The 20,319-nt window shown below is 48.6% G+C and overlaps 3 protein-coding genes across 5 annotated transcripts in view; 1 reads left to right on the top strand and 2 right to left on the bottom strand.

Annotated features, from left to right (window-relative positions):
- Positions 1 to 20,319, bottom strand: part of MYPT-75D (Myosin phosphatase targeting subunit 75D) — a 410,236-nt gene that overhangs the window by 342,648 nt on the left and 47,269 nt on the right. The gene's annotated exons all lie outside the window — the stretch shown is intronic.
- On the bottom strand, positions 3,827 to 6,514 carry LOC135896842 (uncharacterized). Its single transcript, XM_065425327.1, has 6 exons — positions 6,230 to 6,514; positions 6,061 to 6,169; positions 5,278 to 5,415; positions 5,120 to 5,189; positions 4,842 to 4,955; positions 3,827 to 4,068 (listed from the first exon to the last, which is right to left on the bottom strand). Exons 1-5 carry the CDS (start codon positions 6,508 to 6,510, stop codon positions 4,906 to 4,908), a joined length of 648 nt encoding a protein of 215 aa, XP_065281399.1. The 5' UTR covers positions 6,511 to 6,514; the 3' UTR covers positions 3,827 to 4,068; positions 4,842 to 4,905.
- The window catches only part of Cpsf5 (cleavage and polyadenylation specificity factor subunit 5), an 87,952-nt gene continuing 77,348 nt past the window's right edge, over positions 9,716 to 20,319 (top strand). The window contains exon 1 of the mRNA XM_065425340.1: positions 9,716 to 9,874. The gene's annotated coding sequence lies outside the window, so the exon portion shown is untranslated. The remainder of the gene's footprint in view (positions 9,875 to 20,319) is intronic.

The following is a 20,319-nucleotide window of genomic DNA, read 5'->3' as shown; positions in this document are numbered from 1 at the left end:
CCGAACGCGACGGGAGTTGAGAAGTTTGGAGCAATCATCGCTCGTTACGAGACCGGCTTGGCATGGCGCGTCATGTGGTCGGATTAGATACAAAGGCGGCTTCGGCAGCTGACTAGCACATTCGGATCCAATCCATAGTTTAATTCGAGAAAAATGGCGCTTGCGTTAGAAACTTCGGTTGTTGCGCTGGCGTTGCTTGAGGAGGAAGGAGAGCGGGTGGAAGTGCGAAATGCGTTTGAAGAGATGACAGAAGGCGAATTCTGGCGTCGTTTTCGTTTCTCAAAAGAAACGGTGCGCTGGTTGTGCGGTGAACTCGACCCCATCATCGGGTGCCAGCGAGCTAGTGGAATTTCTGCTGAGCGGAAGGTGTTGTGCGCGCTGAGGTTTTTCTCAACGGGAAGCTTCCAGCGGGGCGTCAGCAGTGAAGAATTCATCGGCCTGTCGCAGTCGTCCGTCAGCGACGCTATCCACGAAGTGGCAAACGCCATAACTGTCGTTTGCGGGCAAAAGCGGTGGGTGGACTTCCCCCACACGACAGCCGCGAAGGCCAGGGCAAAGGCGGCGTTTGCGCGCCTCGGAATGATCCCCGGTGTGCTCGGCTACGTCGATGGCACACGTATCGCCATACAGCAGCCCCAAGGCTTGAGCCCCGGGGATACACAGAGACATATGTCGAGGAAGGGTTTCTACGCCATGAACACCATGATCGTAAGTATTATTCTTGCATTGTATCCTTAGTGATATTTTTTTTCAATATTCCAATATTCCAATATTTTTTTCCAGTAATTTTCCATTTCACTCAAACTGTTGCAACAGAATCTAGTAGGAGCGATATTATCGATCTATCCACAACGGGAATTGATTCCTTTTGAGGGTACATCGCTATGGAACAGTGATGAAATCTTGCGGTACGGGACACACTGCGGCTCAGCGGTCTCCACAGCGCATGAAATTGACGTTGCTCAATCGCGGAATATCCCCGAAGCTTGATTCACTATTTTGATGGATTCAAAACGCCGCTCCTGCTGGATTATGCCGTAGTACCCGCTGTCCTGTGCTGCCGTCCTGCGTCCTCGTTCAATGTGCACATGTTAAATGATGGGCGCTACATCTTGCAATACATGTGCCATTTAATAGCACTAAAGGAGTTCTTTTATTCCAATTTTGTGCCTGCAATTTTTCAAGTTGGAGGTGTTGCGGAACAGCTGAAGCATGTAACAGTAATGTGGGTAAACGCGGGGGTGCCAGCAAGTTGTGACGTTTCGAGCAGTTAACCGGCGGGCTAGTCTAGTGCCCTGACGAAAATAAGTCCACGTGTTGAAACTTTAACTACGAGCCCTTCCATGTCCGAGATTTGTTCATAGCAATATTCGAACAGTCTGTCACAGTGTGCGGATATTCAATTAGGTTCATATAACAAAGTGCTTTAAAGAACTTGTACGACAACTGTTTGCACTAATTTTTAATCTGCAGACATGCGATGCAGACCTCTGGATCGAAGACATCAACCCCTGCTTCCCGGGGTCCTGTCATGATTCATTGGTGTGGCGTAGGGACCCTTTCCGTGCATACCTTGAAGCAGAACTGCGCCCTGGTCAATGTTTGCTTGATAAGTGCTGCAAATGTGCGCCACAATGAAGTAGATATCGCTTAAACTGTCACCCTGCCCTTGCGCAGGAGACTCCGGCTATCCCTTGGAGCCGTGGCTCTTGACACCAGTGCCGGGGCATCCAGCTGGCAGCACCCCTGAGGGCCTCTACAACAAAAAGCACACCGCCATGCGCAATGTTGTGGAGAGGTGCATCGGGGTCCTAAAGAGCAGGTTCCGCTGCTTGCAGCATTACCGGACCCTGCTCTACAACCCCGATCGAGCGGCGATCATTATTGCCGCTTGTGCAGCTCTTCACAACATTGTGCAGCTTCACAACATGGCGGCACGTGAGTCTGCCCCGGAAGAGGACGATGACGACAGTGACGTGCCTCCAGCTGTCCAGCAGACTGCAGATCTGGTCGACCCGCCAGCACCACCCGTGCGGATGCCACCATCGCGGGAGCTGTACCTGAGGGGCCAGCAGCAGCGCAACCGCGTGGTGATCCTTTTTCAAGGACCACGGGGAGTGCATGCTGACCACCTCCGGAGGGTGCGCCGCCGCCTGTTGCGACCTCGTCGGCAGCAGCCAATGTAAATGCTGCAACTGCTTGGTACGTTAATTTTTTTTTTTTTGACAGGTGGGAAAAGAAAGTGAAACGAATGCTGTCGGTATGCCAAAGTTTACAAACACGCTATTGGTGTGCGCTCATTAGCCACGGTGAATTTCTTAGTCACTTATTATCAAGTCAACGTGAAGCAATACAATACACTGTTTCCTCGCCGGAGGATCACGCTACGACTCAGTTTGCTATGTTCTCCAGTCTGGTGCAATATTTTTGGCACGATAACAGCTTGTACATTAGCTACCCATCTCAATGAAACCGTGTTCTTTTAATGAATGACCCTATGGCTGCACAAGCTTGTGCACAATGCCATCCTGATGAACTGTGCATATTTTTTATGCATGGGAAAAAAACTGTGTGCAAGAAAGAAGCATAACACAAGCGCATATGCCATGTGCTTCTTTCATGTCCTTCTCTTTAGCACACAATAACTTGCTATCCTTCCTATGAAGTATGTTGCGTAACACTTATGCACAAGCAGCGGCTTAACTGTGCATGAAACACGGTGTCAGAGTTTGTCACCGAGCCAAAGTGAACACCCCACAAACTGGCGGGTAGTCCGAAAAAGCCTGTTTGAATCGGGACTGCAATGCCGGCAAGTGGGAATACTGAATCTTGCTTAAAAAAATAAAATGCACGACATGAGCGCCATCTTAGAACTGAAACTGTATCGGAACTGCGCGATATAATATAGTTGAGTAAAAGAAAGTTGCCCTTACTGTAAGGTAAAAAAAAAAGAGTCATTTTATAATATACGTACAGACGTTAAGAGGCGCCTGCCTCTCCTCTGCACAGACACATACGCATAGCACAACAAAGTCGAAGCAATACACAAACTCCCACAAGTATTTCAGAAGTCGCGACGCGAAACCTAGTGCACAGGCCAAGTTCTTAAGTGCCCTCATGTGGAATGCGATATTTTTGAAAGTATACAAAAAAGGCAACCTTTGGTGCTTGTTTAAACATATACACAATACCCTTTGCTGTAGATTTAAAACTATACACAACAACCTTCGCTGCAGGTTTTTAAAAAATATGCACTGCAGACTTTAAAAAAACTGCAACAGCCTTTGATGCACATAAAAAAAAACTGCAACAGCCTTTGATGCACATAAAAAAAACTGCAACAGCCTTCGATGCACATAAAAAAACTGCAACAGCCTTTGACGCAGATAAAAACTGCAGCAGCCTTTGCTGCAGGTTAAAAAAAACTGCAGCAGCCTTTGCTGCAGGTTAAAAGAAACTGCAGCAGCCTTTGCTGCAGGTTGAAAAAAACTGCAGCAGCCTTTGCTGCAGGTTGAAAAAAACTGCAGCAGCCTTTGCTGCAGGTTAAAAAAAACTGCAGCAACCTTTGCTGCAGGTTAAAAAAAACTGCAGCAACCTTTGCTGCAGGTTAAAAAAAACTGCAGCAGCCTTTGCTGCAGGTTAAAAAAAACTGCAGCAGCCTTCGCTGCAGGTTAAAAAAAACTGCAGCAGCCTTCGCTGCAGGTTAAAAAAAACTGCAGAAGCCTTCGCTGCAGGTTAAAAAGAACTGCAGCAGCCTTTGCTGCAGGTTAAAAAAAACTGCAGCAGCCTTTGCTGCAGGTTAAAAAAAACTGCAGCAGCCTTTGCTGCAGATAAAAAATTGCAAAATTTTATAAATTGTTGTGCACGCCCCTGCAGTGCCGCTGCAATGGCCCGCGAAAGCGCCCCCACGCTGCGCAGCTCCTGCAACGCCTGGCCCTGTTGCTGCAGGATGGCCTCCAGGGCTGAAGCCTGCCTGTCTGCAGCCTCCCTGTGGAGCCTGGCCTCGGTCGCCAGCTGTTCCAGGGCCACAGCCTGGCGGGTGGCCGCATCCCGGAGCTCCGCAATCAGCTGGAAACGAAGAAATACGTCGCCAATGTCACCTCGGAATTCTTCGCTACCGACACTTTGCTGGGAGCTTCTGTTTATGGAGAGTCTCGGCGTGCACAACACTTTTCTCTCCACTAAAAATCCACTGACCCAGCGGCATCCGTCAATGGTGCCGAGTTCTGCGCACAACCATTTCCCGTGGTTTGGACAGACCATAGTGGTGCCAGAATTCATTTTCTGTCACCTCCTCAAACGCATCTCACACATCCAAGCACCTCTTCGTAAGAAGAAACCAAACAGCCATTTTCAGGGCTACGCACCAGTTTGCCTGGCGGGCGATTGTGCAGTATCAGCGATTCTCTGTCCTATATACTGCTCCGGCATGCAAAACATACCCCAACCAATGATCGAAGAAGGCGTGCAGATGCGACGTTATAATTGGAAAAATGTACATTTGTGCTTGGCGAGTATGCTGAGGATTTAGTTCCTTACATACTTAGGTTTGTTTTTCTGTAGGAGTGTGCAAATAGTAAATGTTTGGTACGAATTAATTTTGAAGAAAATACCCAATAGAAAGACACGCCATCGAATATTGTAAAATAGCAAATATTCGTCCATAAATTTCCTTATTTTCCATTTGCCCACATTCGCCATAAAGTTTTTGTTTAATTTCAAGGCAGAATAGCTGTTTATTGCACTTCAAAGTTACTGAAAAAAATTTCTCGGCTACAGCCGTTTGCATCCTATCTCTTTTTGAGATATATCCGCAGTGCACAGAAATAGTATCCACGAACCGTGTTGGTTTGTTGCTGCTGCTCACTGCACCCGGTGTTCAGTTCCACTAGGCGTGGGAGGGCCTCACGGGCACCCGCCCGGCGGCACTCGGCGGCGCCTTTGGCGTTGTGGTGCTGAAAGCATACAAGTTATGCTGTTTTTTTTTTTCTCAGAGCAGAAGCCTGTGTAACTCATGTTTAAAAGGACTGACATGGTAAGAAGCATCACATGCTGATGGGTGATTCCATTAAACTGTTAATATTGGTACAGCTAACAGGTCAAGGCGACTCCAACTTACGAGCTGGAGCACTCAGGCACTCCTGGGCCGCATCCTGCTCGGCCACACCACCGGCACCGCGTGCAACGCTCTGAAAAGCCCGTTCAAGTAAGACACTGCTTTATGGACACCGAGTGCAATAAACGAAAAAAAAAGAAATGCGATGTGTGCAAATTCACCTGCAAGCCACTGGTGCCGGGCGTCTCGCCAACCGAAACTGCAGGCTGGGCGGGTAATGGCTGCATGGGCTGAGGGCGCCGGAAGACCCCAGCGAGAGCTCGCGCCTGCAGGCTCTCATCTGGGGGGGGGGGGACCAACTGTAAGCATGTGTTGAGAATGTGTCACAAAACTTATCTGCACGCATAACGATGTTTGTACCAACAGCTACTAATCATAACTGATATGGTTTAATGTAGCGAGTCTGCACGCAATGGGGGCAGTGCGCAGCTAATTTTTGTTTTTTCGAGTGGTGTTTGAAAACAGCATGCTATCCACACAAAGACCCTAGAGAGGGGGGGGGGGGGGGGCGTGTTTGGTGCGCCAGCCACTGGCTATGCCCCTGAGTCGATGATCTTAAACAGTTTCGAGCACGTAGGTTCCTCTAATATGCCTCAAAATCTAAGTTCACGGGCGTCCTTTCACCACTGCGGATTCGACCGTCTCCGACAAAGTTCTAAGCAACACCGCCCTAGCATGTCAACTACCGTTAGGGCCGGGTGACCTTTTCCAAAACGTTTGTCGGCAAATAAACCCACTTTTTACCGTCTCGACGCGACACGCAAGCGGATATTTTCGACGCCTAACGTAAGCTACACACCGTGTCACGACAAACGAAACACCGTAATACGCTTGTTGTCACCGTAGGCCGCGTCGCATTGAACCTGGCTTGCCGAATTTCTGACGGCCACAAAGTGCTAGTTCACAACACTTAGCCGATAATAGCATTCTAAGCCAGTGCTTACCGCTTCCGAACGCCCGTACACAGCGGCTCGCCCACCATCCACCCGCGCGGTTCCGGTTAGCTGCAGGATGCGGCCGTAGAATCCAGCGAGCTGGCCGCCTCCGGTTCCCCTGTAAATAACAAACCGAGCGTATGAGACGACCGGCTGAAACGAATCCGCGCACGCTCACCTTTGCTGCTGCCTGACAAGGGCCAGCGCCTGGCCCGCATAGAACCGCTGCTTCCGCCAGAAGGCCTGCCACTGCTGCACGGTCTTGCGTGCAGGGCCTTCGGCATCCAGCAGCGCCTTCAGCTGGACCCACAGCGCCTCCTTGTCGGCCTTTGTGAGCGATGGCCCCAGTGGGTACGACGGCGTCACGAGGGCGGGGTGCTCCTCCATTAAAGACAGGAGGAGCTCCCTCTGACGCGCCGAAACCCGGGGGCCAAGCGGCACGTTTCGGTGCGACGACATTTTGAAAAGTGCGCCGAGTAGACCGCTCTTTTTTGTTTCTCGCGCTGTGCGCAACACCACCTAGCGACCTTGCAGAAAAACTGATTCTAATAAATTGTAATAGTCGTACACATTACTATTTGAGAACGTGTTTAAGCTTGAGAATAAAAAATATATATTTTTTTTTTCGTACAGACATTTGGTTTATTAGAAAGCGAAAACCATTTCGGTTTATACTATATGGTCCCCAAGACGACCACAGACGAGGCAACGTCCGGGGAGGTCACCGCTTGCTGATTGGCTGCTCTCTCCGTCCCTTTGTCACAAATTTTGCATACTGCCAATTTGTGACGTTGCAGCAACTGAACAGAACGCGTATCGAACGAAATATATCCGATCGCGCCCCTGCAAAGTACGTTTGCCCGCGTACGACTGCGTTGCGCTATTAACCCGAGTGATGCATCGTATATTTAATATTTGGATGGCATACAGCAGCGGCGTCAAAAATGGAGCATGTCGATAAACGCAGCTAAATACGAATACACATTTACTCGCAACTGCACGTCAGTTCAGCTGAGAAATATTCAGGGCATGTGCCCCATAATACAGCTGAGTACCGAGACGTGTACTTCAAAGCAAATCTCCCCTATAGGAACAAAGCAACAAAAAGTACGCTTTTTCGAAAGTTCTGCCAACATTTAATTGTCTTCGCCGGAATTTTCCTGAGGCTCCACCGAAATTTTATACTTTACTCATTTGTGCAATACCGATTGGGACCCGCGCTCGCGAAGTATGGTACGCCGAATTTACCAGCTTATGCCTAATGCTAAAACATGTCCTAAAGTCGTGCCACGCCGGTTTATCATATAAGCAACTAGGGCACTCGTACTAGCATCGCGTCCACCACAGATGAGCCTGAAATGGGACCCGCTATCTAAAGGTCGCGGAATAAGAAGCTCTAACTTCTGCATAGAGTTTAACGTGCGCAGTATTCTCGCACAAGGTTACCTCTTAATTTCAAGAATTGACCATCAACGAAACATTCATGAAATAAAGTGTCCCACAAATGCTTTCGAACACTTATTTTACGCACGCAAATCAATTATTTGACACCTTCAGCGAGTTTGCGTAAAACAGCTATAAGCTGTTAGGCGTTTCGCTACACATTAAAATGCCGTGCTACATCATCTTAAGATCCCTTGTGCAGTGCTCAGTGATTGACACGCGGACATCAGACAGCATGGCGACCGGCGCTTTTTGTGCCACCGGTGATCACTGAGTGATCGCCGAGGAGGCCGAATGCAGCTACGATGCATCAAAAAGATTCTTGCTTTCACGTGACACAAACGCATCGTCTCAGTGTCACCAGCGCCCACCGATGGCGCAGTAAAGTACCGGCCACCATGTTGTCCGAGTATCGCGTTTCAATCGCTGAGCACTGTATATTAGACATTACATTGGATCCTTCTTAACTTGGAACCGATAACTTAAAAAAGTCACCCCTGATATGAAGTCAGATGAGTTCAGGAACCCTACGAAATTGGCTTTATCCTATTGTCGACATCAGCTTTCGAGAATATTGAAACTAATTTCATCTACACCGTTGTGTAGTCACATGCGGCGAAAAGCAACCGTGACGTGCGTTTGGAATACATCAAGATCAAAATCCCGGATGCAGCATCAACATGGCAATACACGACACCACGCAATCGGCGTTACATCATCTCAGCGATTAGCCGAAGAAAATTTTTGTACCTGAAGAAACACTAGGAGACGGTTACTTTGCTCACACACATGGAGACATTGCTGCGTTTACATCTAACCGTGCTACTGAAACCAAAAGATTGCTGTTTCGAGTTCGTAACATACCAATCGGCACTAAGAACAGACCCGAAAAGCGATTATGTTCCTGAGCTGCCTTCGCGTTCCAGATGAGGCTATAAGCCTGTTTTATATAACCGTCTGCAGCGCGAGCGACGCACGAGGATCTGTTCCGATCTTTGGCTGTGCCATATATACTTCATAGATTCGAAGATTACCCCCCCCCCCCCACCCTGCACGAAAGCATAATGCTGCGCGCGTGCACGAATAGGTGTAAATTGGCGTGGCAAATTATCCCATTCTTTTCTGTCATCCGCTCGCACCACCGTTTACTGCATGTCAGCTAGCAAATATGATCATATTGGTCGCAGCAAGTGCGGAGGAAGCGCCCCTCCGATTCTGCAATCCTGACAAGTCACGTGGCATAGCTTTCCATGAAAACGGCGAGTGTGCGAGCTTTCGCAAAAATGGCCGAATAATATGAATTAGTTTGGCTGTCCCGTATAAGCAGCTGCAGATATGGCTAATTATTCGTGCGGGCAGTGGAGTCTGCCGACTGTTGTAAAGAACTAATAGTGTAAGTGATTACTAACGATGAGAGAAAGCATTATTGCTTGCTCTCTTTGTATAATTAGCCTATGTATGTAACCACAGGAGGACCCCTGTCAGTTCTTTATAAACTCGGGGAGTTCTGCAGTAGTATAACTTTAACACGTAACTCCTACATGACTTTCTGCTATAAACTTGATAACGGACAACGGACAATCGCGGACAAACACAGGACAAACGTCTGTACTTAGTCCTTTGTCCGCACGCGCAGCACAACATACGTCATCAAGCTAAATAAACTATAACCTGCTAGCATATACATACGTAAAATACGTATGCTAAATCACACGCGTTTCAAAACACACGTTCAGGAACGTTAGCGTCGCCATGCGGCGTCATGTGGCCGCGTCTGTAGTGCACAACCAAAACTGCACCAGTGCGGCATTGCTACAAGGCCGCCACTGTCGTCTACGCCAATTTCAGCGTACTATTCTCAAGTGGAAGCAGTTACCCGATTGCGTTGGTCCTTGTACGTCTGAGGCACTGTTGCGCACTTTTTTATTGAATTACGTCGTTTTCTCATTCGACTTTGCATTTTGTCTATTTCAGATGCCCCCTTCCCCCCTCTTCTACTTTATTACACATTACTTTCTTTAATTCGTGAGCACTTTAATTAATATGTTTGTTTCCATATAATTTGGTTCATTTATCCCGCCACCCGGTTTGCGGTCTTTCTCCTACAGTGGGCTGTGCCATTGTGCAAGGCGCATAAATGATCATCACCATCAAATCTAAGGAGCTTGTCAATACGCGAGAAGGCGTTCGTGCCGCATATAAAGGAAGACGAAGTTTAGACTTGGGCAACGTGGCCAAACCCGTCTCGTGCGCTTGTGTTCATCAAGGAGGCAACAACAGCGTTTGCCAGCAGATGTGTACGTCGCCACCGAGAAGCAGTGCGAGAACTTTCAACTACCGCTGGATCACGGTAACGTCGGAGCAAGTCAAAGCTGAGACGGTGAGTGCCGTCCGTATTCGAGTGAGAGAAACAGGGGGAGCTATGCCTCGAGCACCGGCCTGGTCCGTTCGTTATTACAGTACCGCGACAACTAGTAAGGAAATGTCGAACGAAGAAGAAAACAAGCGGGAGGCTGCGGGAGGTGAAATTCTTAAAACGAGACGGGCACGAACGCAGTTTCGTTCACCCGCGAAACAAGACTCGCACTTTGGCGCAACCTGGACAATCGCGTGAGGCGAAACCGAACGTCGGCTTTTCGAACGCGTACAAGATAGCGGCCCAGTTTGGTGGTTGGCCAGCGCAGTTCTGTTACATCATCCGGGTTACCGTACTTGCACGAATATAACGAGAGCGTTTTCTTTCTTCATTTCTTTTTTTTTTCTTCAAATTTCCGGCTTCAGAACGCTCCTCGCGTTATGTTCGGCTTCGTGAAACGCGCAAGCGTGATATGTTTTTCGCAGGGGCCGGAAGTCCCCCCTAGCGTTATATTTGCGGTCGCGTTATTTACGTGCAAATACGGTAATTGAAGAGTCGGACATCACATGAACGACGCAGTAATGCTTCCATTACACAATCGCGCTAAGCAGTTCTGAAAAAGAAAAAAATACGCTGCGCATAAGAGAAAAGGAATTCGAGTTTTGATTTAGGGCATTGAAAATTTGAATTGCAGAAAACCGGCAATTTGCAGAAAGCCGGCGACTTCCGTAACCCCGCACAAAAAAAAAGAAAAAAAAGAAAGTCTGAGTCTCCTATTCGATCGTTTAGATGTTGGTATCTAATAATTTCACTAAAGCTTAAAGTTAATATGTCACTGCCTATACTGTATACAAAAATTAGCCGCGCACTCAAAAGCGGCGTAGTATATTGATCTTTTACGCTACATATGTCCCTATAGACGTAGCTCAGATTTCAACATTTGGCGATTTTTATTTATTTTTTCTTTATACGCTATCATCTTCTGAACTGGCTCAGTACATATCGAGCAAAGCAATTTCCCCGCGCCCATATATTTAGAAAGGAGTTCCCGAGCTATAGTACATTTCCGCCCATGACGTGCAGCTCGGTCCACAAGCTTTTTTCTGCATTCCGCCCCCATCGATCCTCGGGGCGCATTGACACCCGCGAGTGGCGGAGGCCACGCAACCGACTTGGTGGCAAATGCTCGCTTCGGTCGACGAGTGACCGTTTCCGGTCAGTCGCTCGCGGCTCAATTTTTCAACGTCTACGACTGCAGTGGATGTCAGAATACGCGGGACATTTCCATGGGTGTAAATACCCTGTACGTTTCTGTAACTTAGAAGCGTCAATCACTGGGCCAGTTGATTAATGTTCAAAGCAAAAAAAAAACAGCGAAAACCAAGACGCAGGACCTGAAGGAGGCACACAGTGGGCCTCTTTCAGGTGCTGCGTCTTGGTTTTCACTGGTTTTTTTGCTTTAAATGTTTCTTTACTGAACATACTTCTGAATTTTTTTTCGCGTTAATCGTGGTCACTTAAGTTCATAAAACAAGATTTCATTGTAACCTTGACGACTCTACAAAAAAAAAAAGAAGGGAGGGGGGGGGGGGGCACAGTATACCTTGTGTACCGATCGCTTCATCAGTAATACTGTTCTTTAGCAACCAACTGCAAACGTCAGGCCCAAACACGACCATAATAGGCAAACTGTACGACCGAATGACAGGAGCATTCCTTCCCAGTTCAGCGGTGAGACGGAAATACCCCTCCCTTCCTCCGTTTCTCTCTCTCTCTCCATTTCCTCGAGAAGCGGCCTTCATTGAACAATTCGCTTCGCAACCATCGTCAGAAAATGCTCGGCGCGAAGTCATCACATATCGTTTGACAAACCGGCGTGTTGCACTATATATACGCACAGCCTCCAAGCGAGATATATATCGAGCGTGGTACTTCATTCAGACCGGCAGGACGTAACGTAACCAAAGGGTATACAAGTGTGACTACTACGATAATCCGTAATGCGAAATTTGAGCGCAGCTTTATACGCGTTTTCATTTCACGACGCATTCAGGCAAAAACATTTCAGACCGAAATCACCGCCTGGCAGCAGGTCACTGCCTTCAGCCCCTTCGCAGAGGGAGGGGCAATGTGGAAACAACGCAACATGGTGGCGGCAGCAGTGTTATATAATAATACCGATTCCAGCGACTCGAACGAGAGCCGTCCTCGCCTGGCGGCGGTCGTAATGCGCGAAACGAGAGCGACATATAAAATGGACGCCAATCCGCTCGCCGCCCTTATGAAACTTCCATGGTATCTCGTTCCCGTTCGTTAAATCTTTATGGACGAGGAATTTATCATTCCGGATCGGCTATATTAGGGGCAAGTGTGGCAAACAACCTTGCTATACCTCTGGCACTTCTAGCACGACTTGCGAGAAACCAGCAATCCGATGGGCATTAGCGAGACATAACCAGTGCCTCCCCGCCCCCCCCCCTCCCCCTTCCTTTTTCCCCGCACCCTCTGGGAGCATAGCACGAAAATACGCGCGCGCAGACCTTGTTGATGCGGGGAGGAAAAAAGGGTTGGACGTGAGAGGCGCTATCGTTCGCAAAACAATGCACCCGGGACCGGTGCTACTTGCGCGTTACTGCTATTGCAGTGCAGCTGGCCGCTGAAGCAGTGATACTTAGAGCAAGAGACTCGCCGCGTTGGTTTGGTGATGTTCAGTCACTGAGAACGAAGACGCGGCTCAGATTTCCTGCCGCGGCAGTAAAACTCCTGTCACACGGGCACCCGCAAACTCCCTTTTAATTCCGCCTTATTTATATCGAGGGACATGCACTCGGTGTCACACGGTCGCCCTTCCGCTAAGGGGGTTCAACGGGGCATTTCGTCAAAGGTCGGCGATCTCTCTAGGCGGCTGAAGGGAGTACTCTCGTGCCCATACTTGTAAAACTGATGATTTAATTATTTTTCGCATGAAAATTAATGTTGCGCGTGTTTATGTCATATTGAAGTAAATGAGCGTTAAAGCACAATTCAGCAACAGTTCGCTTGCTTCTGCACAAAACCCTCGGCCAAGGCCGCTTGGCCTTGGTCGAGAGTTTTGTTTTTCTCGTATTTCATGGCGTTTACACGAACCCGACAGAATCGGATCGAGTCAGCTTGTCGGGCTGAACTATGTCTGTCGAGCTCGTGTAAACGCAAGCCGGTCGAACTGAACAAAAGTCGCCACAGGCTCAGCCAGCCCGACTGCACGGGGTAGGTTGACCCAGCCCGTCTGCAGTGCGCATGTAAACGCGGATAGGTCCGGCCCGCCTGCACCGAAACTTGTGCGAGAACATTGAGACGTTGCGATTTACGTACCAGCAGCGGGAATAGTATCAGGACAAGGCACTGTGCAGTGCAACCTCTTCATAGCGGTAAGACCCACGAAAGAGAACTGTTGCAGACGGCAGATGGAACCGGAAGCCCAGTTCGAACGCGTTGGTGTCTTGGCTCAAAGCTGTGCGCCGTCGTTGTCCAGACTCGTCAGAAGCGAGTTCCTGTAAACGCGGTCACGTCGGGCTCGGTCAGCCCGATTCCCGATTCGACCCGCTCGCGTTGGGTTCGCGTAAACGCGGCCTTTGTCGTGCTAGTCGCGCAGTGGTCGGTGTGGTCACTCGTGACTTGACACCGGCAGGGCAGACAAATAAAAGTAAGGTTCAGGGGGTCACCACGCACGCAATGTTGCGTTTTAGTATAGTTTGCAGCAGTTCGGGGTCCGGGGAGCAGAACACAGGGCCAACTCGCCACGCAGCAAAGGAAAACACAGATAAGGACAGGGTGGCTAGCGTCTCTGTCAGCACTGCTACGTTTAGTGAGCACACTTTGATTCTTAATGAGGTGTATGCATGTCTTTCGCATCAGATATGTTGCATATCTTTTTATGGAAGGAGCGTTAACTATAACAGCTACGAGGGTAATTAGAAGTTACATTCTTGTACTTTTACAAAAACCAAACACCCCTGAATGCGCCTCTGGCGGCTACACTTAAAAACTCCTTATTTGGCCGTGTGATACGACCACAACTTCCATGGGCTCGAACTTCCTTAGAAAGTCTCGCGCTCCCTTAACCTAGAAGAGTTTGTGAGTGCCCGTGTGACACGGGTATAACATTCCCATAGGAGACCAGAACACAAACTTTTGTGTGCTTACAGTCCATGTATACGTTAAATAATATCAGGCCAAAATCTGTTCAGAGCCCTCTACTACAGCTACTCCCGCAGCACGCGGTGTCGCTTTGCTAAAATCAATCAATGGCAACGTGGTTCGGAGTCAGGCTGCCCCCCCACCAACTTGCTTGTACGTACCGCGCCTCGGGAATGTGGTATAGGTCCTTCTGCGCTCCTTAATTAGCTGTGGCGCGATTCTATGTGGTCTGGTGAACTCGAAGGAGGCCCAGGAAAAGGTCCCGTATCTAACACCGGCAAGTACACATAAAGTTGAATATTGTCATCAGCCCGAATTAACGAAACTTACAGCTTGCGTTAAACCCGATTTAACGAAGCTTTTACAGAAATAAATGAGTAAAAAAAGCTCTGATTTCAAATTTTGACGCAGATGGGGTTTTCTTCGAGCGTTGTTACGATCGGCCTGAAGGCGTACTGAAGTGCAAATCTTCCACAGCCCGCTGCAGTTGTTTCGATCGACCTGCGGTGTTAGCAATCTTCGAGAAGCGACCTTCGAACCTTTCCCAGCCCGCTGCGACGAGTCGTTTGGGAGAACCAACAATGCGCCTCTTGCGGACAGCCAGCGGTGCCAGCAAGTCTAGCCACGTTCGACGAAACTAGTTATTTGATTCGCTGTCGCCTTCCCGGTCTACTTGAAGCAAGGGAACTCCTAGAAAAGGGTGTTTAGCGGTGCTTTCTCACGGGCCGCAGAAATCGCCACAGTCAATGCACAAACGCGACGCCTAACTGCGGGGTCAGCTCTGAAATCAAGAGGCGCCTGCTTTGTCAAGCGTATCAACCCGTCTACGGGAACTGTTAGATATGGGACTGTTTCCTGCGCCTACTTCGAGTTCGCCAGACCACATCGAATCGCAGCACAACTAATTGAGAAGCGCAGAAACGCGGAAAGCACATTCCAGAGGAGCGCTCGAGCAAACAAGTTGAAGGCCCCCCCTTGTCCGCCTTTGAAGAGCGCATTGCAAGTCAGCAAGGCAAGACCGCAGGGAGCCGCCGGGTGTGACACCGCCGCACGGGCGCCTACCATTGGCCGAAAATGGCGTCATCTGAACGGACTCTCCCATTGGCCGAACATGACGCGACTTCCAGTCCTCGAAGGGTTTAAAAGAAGCATTCCAGAGAGACCAGAGCATTCCCGGATTCACCTCTCTCGAACTGCTTGCCGCGGGCCGCAGCGTCCGAGTTGCTGCAGGCCCGTAATGACTGTACGACTGTTAATTGACGCTCTCTGTATATAATGTAAAATAAATCCTCCAAGTTTGTTTTCATCCCGAAGTCCGTCCTTCAACTCCTACAGAACCCTCTCATCTCGGTGTGTTCAGTGAAACAAGTGCGGAAGGAAGTGTGTGAACCCTCCCCCTCAAAGGCGGGTCGACTTCGATGACTTTGGACGCTCCCATCGGACGAAGGTTGAACGGCAGTTTTCCCTCACCTAGGGATCTAGGCAGGACAGAGTGTTTTTAAGCAGCCGTTTCCGGTTGTTCGGTGTGCTTTCTTTTTCAGTCATGCTAGACTGATGAAATGTAACGTTCTCCACCCTTCATGTAGAAGGGTGGAGAACGCCATACGCAACAACTCCAGCGGTTGCTGCGTATCGAGCAGCCACGCGGGCCACATTTTGAAAGCGAGATTCGATGAGTACAGAGTCTCGGCTATGTCTAGGTGCGCCGAGGGCTCATAGCTTCGTGTGCGCTGCGTTTTCGCCGCTTAGTTCGCGTTGAAGTGAGGCAGCGCGAAGGTCAATGCGCTCCCTGCTGCCGCGGCGCTTCCTCACTCCAGAGTTCTGACAGTGAGTTCACGCGGTCATCGAATGAGGTGTTCATGTTTGCTTGTGCGCGCGTGACACCATGCTTGTTTAGTTAGTAAACGAATGTTTACAAGTTTATACGGCCGTCAAAACTACTATCCTTGCTTCGTACAGATGTCTACTAATTTGCTATCGCAGTCGATGCTTTGCCTTTCCGACAAAACTGCGACTTTTTTTTTTGTTATCGCTTGAGAGGTCAAGCCTGGGGACAGCAGTTTCGTTTACATCTTTCTTACCAGCCGCGCAGCAGCAAGAGGCACACCACCAGGTGCGGCACGTGAATAACAGAGTGCCATTATCTATCAACAAGTGTGTTCAGGTTTCACGTGTGGGTTTATTCACCAGTCGCCTTCACCCAAAGATCACGTATTCGTGACGCCCGCGGCAGAAAGGATGTCCCACATCCGCCGCCAAGGTTTGTGAGTGGTGGCGCTGGCTAACACTGCCAGGGTTAGTTCTAGTAGTAACACAAATTCTCCAGAAAGTGGATGGGAGAACAGCGCCGCAGTAGCTCCATTGGTAGAGCACCGCACGCGTAATGCGAAGACGTGGGATCGTTCCCCACCTGCGGCAAGGTGTCTTTTCTTTCACTTTTATTTCCATTATATTTAGTATTTCTTTGTTTAATTAGTGAGTACAAGGAATTTCCCCTGTACTCAGCTTGGTGTCCTTGTTTGTCGGCTTTTTAAGGTTATATTATACACGTGAAGTGTATACGGTAAAATAAGTTAATTTGTTATCGTTTGTTTTTTAAACGAGTTAATGAAACTATGGTGAAATTATTGTAGATGACGGGTAACCATTCCCTCAAATTTTTCGAAAGACTGAACGAACTAAAAGTGAAAGGAAACAACTTGCCGTCGGTGGGAGCCGAACCCATAACCTCGGCACTATTTCTGCCAGCGCCTGCCTTCACATCAGACCACGGTGTAAGAAATAAACTTTAGGTGTCGACACTACGCCCAACGTCGCGAGCGGATAGTGTTCGGCGCTCCTCGCACTTCCCTGACAGGTGGCGCCACGCCACGACAAGGGGCCCCACGATGTCGCGGCGGCCCGTTGCGGGATCGTTCGCTGCCGTGGCATGTATTAGCGTGTATTTAAGTATGCAAAACGACTGAAGTGTTACACCTGCGGTAGACACCGCGTCGCTTCAATTTTCCTCCTGTTATATTCAGCATGCACATTGGAACACCGGCGGTAACGCTGCTTTCTCGTCCATCGAAGCTCATAATCGCGGTGCAATTCACTCCAGCTTTTCTCCCACCTCTCCGACCTATGAGACGTCGTTCAGTGCACGGTTAATTATCCCGCTTCAGCAATCCCGCTTTCGGCGGCGCTGCTGAAAGAGATTGCATGCATTCACGTGAGTGGACAGAAAACGCATGTAATGAAAGCAGACACGGTCACTCGATTTCAAAGCCTTGTTCTGCTCTGGGGATAGCCCGGTTTCACAGTTCCAGACGAGCATTCTCAGCATAGGCTTTAAAAATCGGCACTTCAATCGCGCAAGCTCGGTAGCCCTAACTGCAGCTCGGCAAGATGCACTTGTTTCCTACAATCGCACCGAATCAGCTTCTGGCCCCGGCTGGCATTGACGGGTTTGCCGAACAGCAGTCAGGACATCGTAACCACTAGCCGCATACAGGCGGCGAAAAACGTCCACAGGCATGGCCCGCGCCACCACTGTAGCTTGCGATACGAACACCAAAGCACCAAACATCGAAGCAAAATACCGGTACAAACCAAAAGAAACATTGTGGGTGGAAGGTGCAAGCCACAATATAAAGTCCAGAAACTGAATTTCCCACACTCAAATGCACTGTAGCATGACAAAAAAAGGACAACAGCTTGAAACGTCGCCGATAGTTGAACCAGCCGCTCCTTCTGCCGAAGGGGAAAGAATATGCCTCGCCGCGCTCGGCCCCATCGGCCCCCAAGCCGCATCAAGCCGTTTATCAAGATAACGATGGTTTACTCACAGGAAAGGTGAACAAGTCAGATGCGTATCTGAGGCATACCACTATGGTTGTTAACGGCCTTTAGATAAATTGCGTTTTATTCTGTTTCAGGGGCCCTATTTTGTAATCGCACCCATGAAACCCACACATTGCCAACGACGTGCTTGTAAATCCACTCACGATAAAGGTGTTTCTTCTTGCAAATCACTAATATTGAGGGGTGCATAGAGTGTCGCATAGAATTGCGACAGGCACACCGATGGCGGTTACCTATATCACATTGAAAAATATAGTTATAAGTGATATACGGACTAGCGCTATAATTTATGCAATCTAATGTTGTTAGTCGAAAATGCGTAACCAGCTTTTAATAAAAGAGCAAGAACGCCCTGACATACGCCTACTCTATGTATAGTGCAAGGCCGACTACACGTAAAATCTCCCTAATAATTTTAATCCAAACACGTCTCAAGCACATTTTTGTTTCTCCTGCGAATGACGCTGGCGGTTTCTGGTTGGGGTACCTTGAATGTACAAGCTCAATGCGTCTTCCTCCAAAGAATTTCACGTTTGCACCTAACAGCCTGTATGTTTGTAAAATTTAAGCCAATATAAGTGTATTTTCATTGTTCGAATTGATTTTGATGGCGGCTGTATATGAGCTTTAATAAACCCGCGAAACTTCATTTACTAAAAAAAAAAGTCGCCTTAATAAAATGCCGCTTAGAGCGATCGCTATAATACCATGTCGGTCTTCGCGAGCCAATTTCAATAGGGACGGCAGCTGTGGCACGACGAAAGTCTTTGAGGCATCCCAACGTATTCAGAGGCGATAATCACAGGCTATCTATAAGACAGTATGTCGTTGCTAGCGGGCCCGCTGCATCCTAAGGCGCGCAATTCACGCGCAGCCGCCTCGAAGGCACGGATTTCATTCGCGATTGGAGCTTCATTAAAAGGAGCTCGAGCCGGCCGCAATGCGCGAAGAAATTATGCGTCGCAGAGTAACCGACACTCCTATACGCAGACTGATAGAATCAAGTAGGGGAAATGTGTGAACCGGAAATTCAAATTTCACGGCGCCAGAGAAAACCGCGAGACAGAAAGAATAAAAGAAAAAGAAAGAAAGAGACCGAAGACGACGCTGTTCTCAAGTACTCAAACCCGCTGCGCGATAGAATGACCGTACAAAACTTCCTTATACTGGTAAAGCGTGCGACGATTTCAGGCAAAATACAGGGTGTCTGGTGAGACTTTATGAGGGGATGGCGGGGAAGATGTTCGAGATCTCATGCACCGTGGGAATTGATGTTATGCGAAGCATTTTGAAGGTCGCTGGCCATCAAGCATCGTTTGTGCTTCTGCGAAGCGTGAGCAGACGGCGCCTTAAAACCACCCTTAGAAACAACAGACGGACGAACACGTTCGTGTAAGACGAGCAATTACGTGCGTGTGACGACAGCAGCAAGGCGGCGGTGACATCGATAGATGCCGAAAATGGCATGACAACTGATTAGCTGCACTCAGGCGAAGAAATGTTACGGTGCTCTGCCTCACAGGAACTTAGTGCGATGTTGAGGTTTATGCACTAAGTCATTCACAAGCTAGGCCGAAACGCAAACACCACATCAGGCGGATGCACAGTCAGAGCGATGTGACGAGGACTAAGGCTACTTGTGATATGTTTGTCGAGGGGAGAATGGTGACGTGTTTGCCACATATAACTAAATATGCTTAAGTATTCCGAGTACCTTGGACCGCAGTGGCACCTATACCCAATACGGATGATTGGCCAAGTACAGGCGCACACCCAGTTACCCAAGAGTGGCTCGCCCGAACATGGAAAAAACTTTAAATAAAGAAAATTAAAACGCTGAATATCATGCGCTATACTCCAATAAAGATATCTGTCTGCTTTAGAGGCGTACCTACAAGTCGACATTATATGTACAGGTTTTATGCCGCAACTTAATGCTTGACTACGCAGAACAGAAAAGCACTCACTCCCAATACTTCGTCGGTAAAAAGCGCATGCATGTATAAGCCGGAGCATCGGGTGGCAAATACCAGAACGATGTAGTTGAAGTATCTCGGAAATCAAAGGCTTCAATATCATGCGCTACTCCTATCAGAGCTGTGAGTCTTGAAGATACCGATGAGCAGACATTATACAGGGTGTCCCAACTATCATGCACCAATATTTAAAGATGTGCAAATGTCACGTAGCTGTACAGAACAAAGGTAATGTCCTTTGCCGTCGCTTGGACATCCTCAGGTTGTTCTTTTTGTTCCGCCTAATTAGATAATTAGTCTTAATTAATTAACTTGTCAAATATTATAAATTAGATGAAAAGTGTATATGAGACAATTGTACAGCGACATGAAAAACTCCCGATGCAGCTTTTTGTTGCTCAATACGTGCTACATAAAAGTGTTTTTTCGAGCCTGAAAGAAGCCCGCGAATACACGCAAAGTGCTTCGAGTGGC

The sequence above is a fragment of the Dermacentor albipictus genome, chromosome 1 (assembly GCF_038994185.2).
Source record: "Dermacentor albipictus isolate Rhodes 1998 colony chromosome 1, USDA_Dalb.pri_finalv2, whole genome shotgun sequence".
In the NCBI taxonomy this organism is placed as follows: domain Eukaryota; kingdom Metazoa; phylum Arthropoda; class Arachnida; order Ixodida; family Ixodidae; genus Dermacentor; species Dermacentor albipictus.
This window is presented reverse-complemented; position numbering and strand designations above follow the sequence as displayed.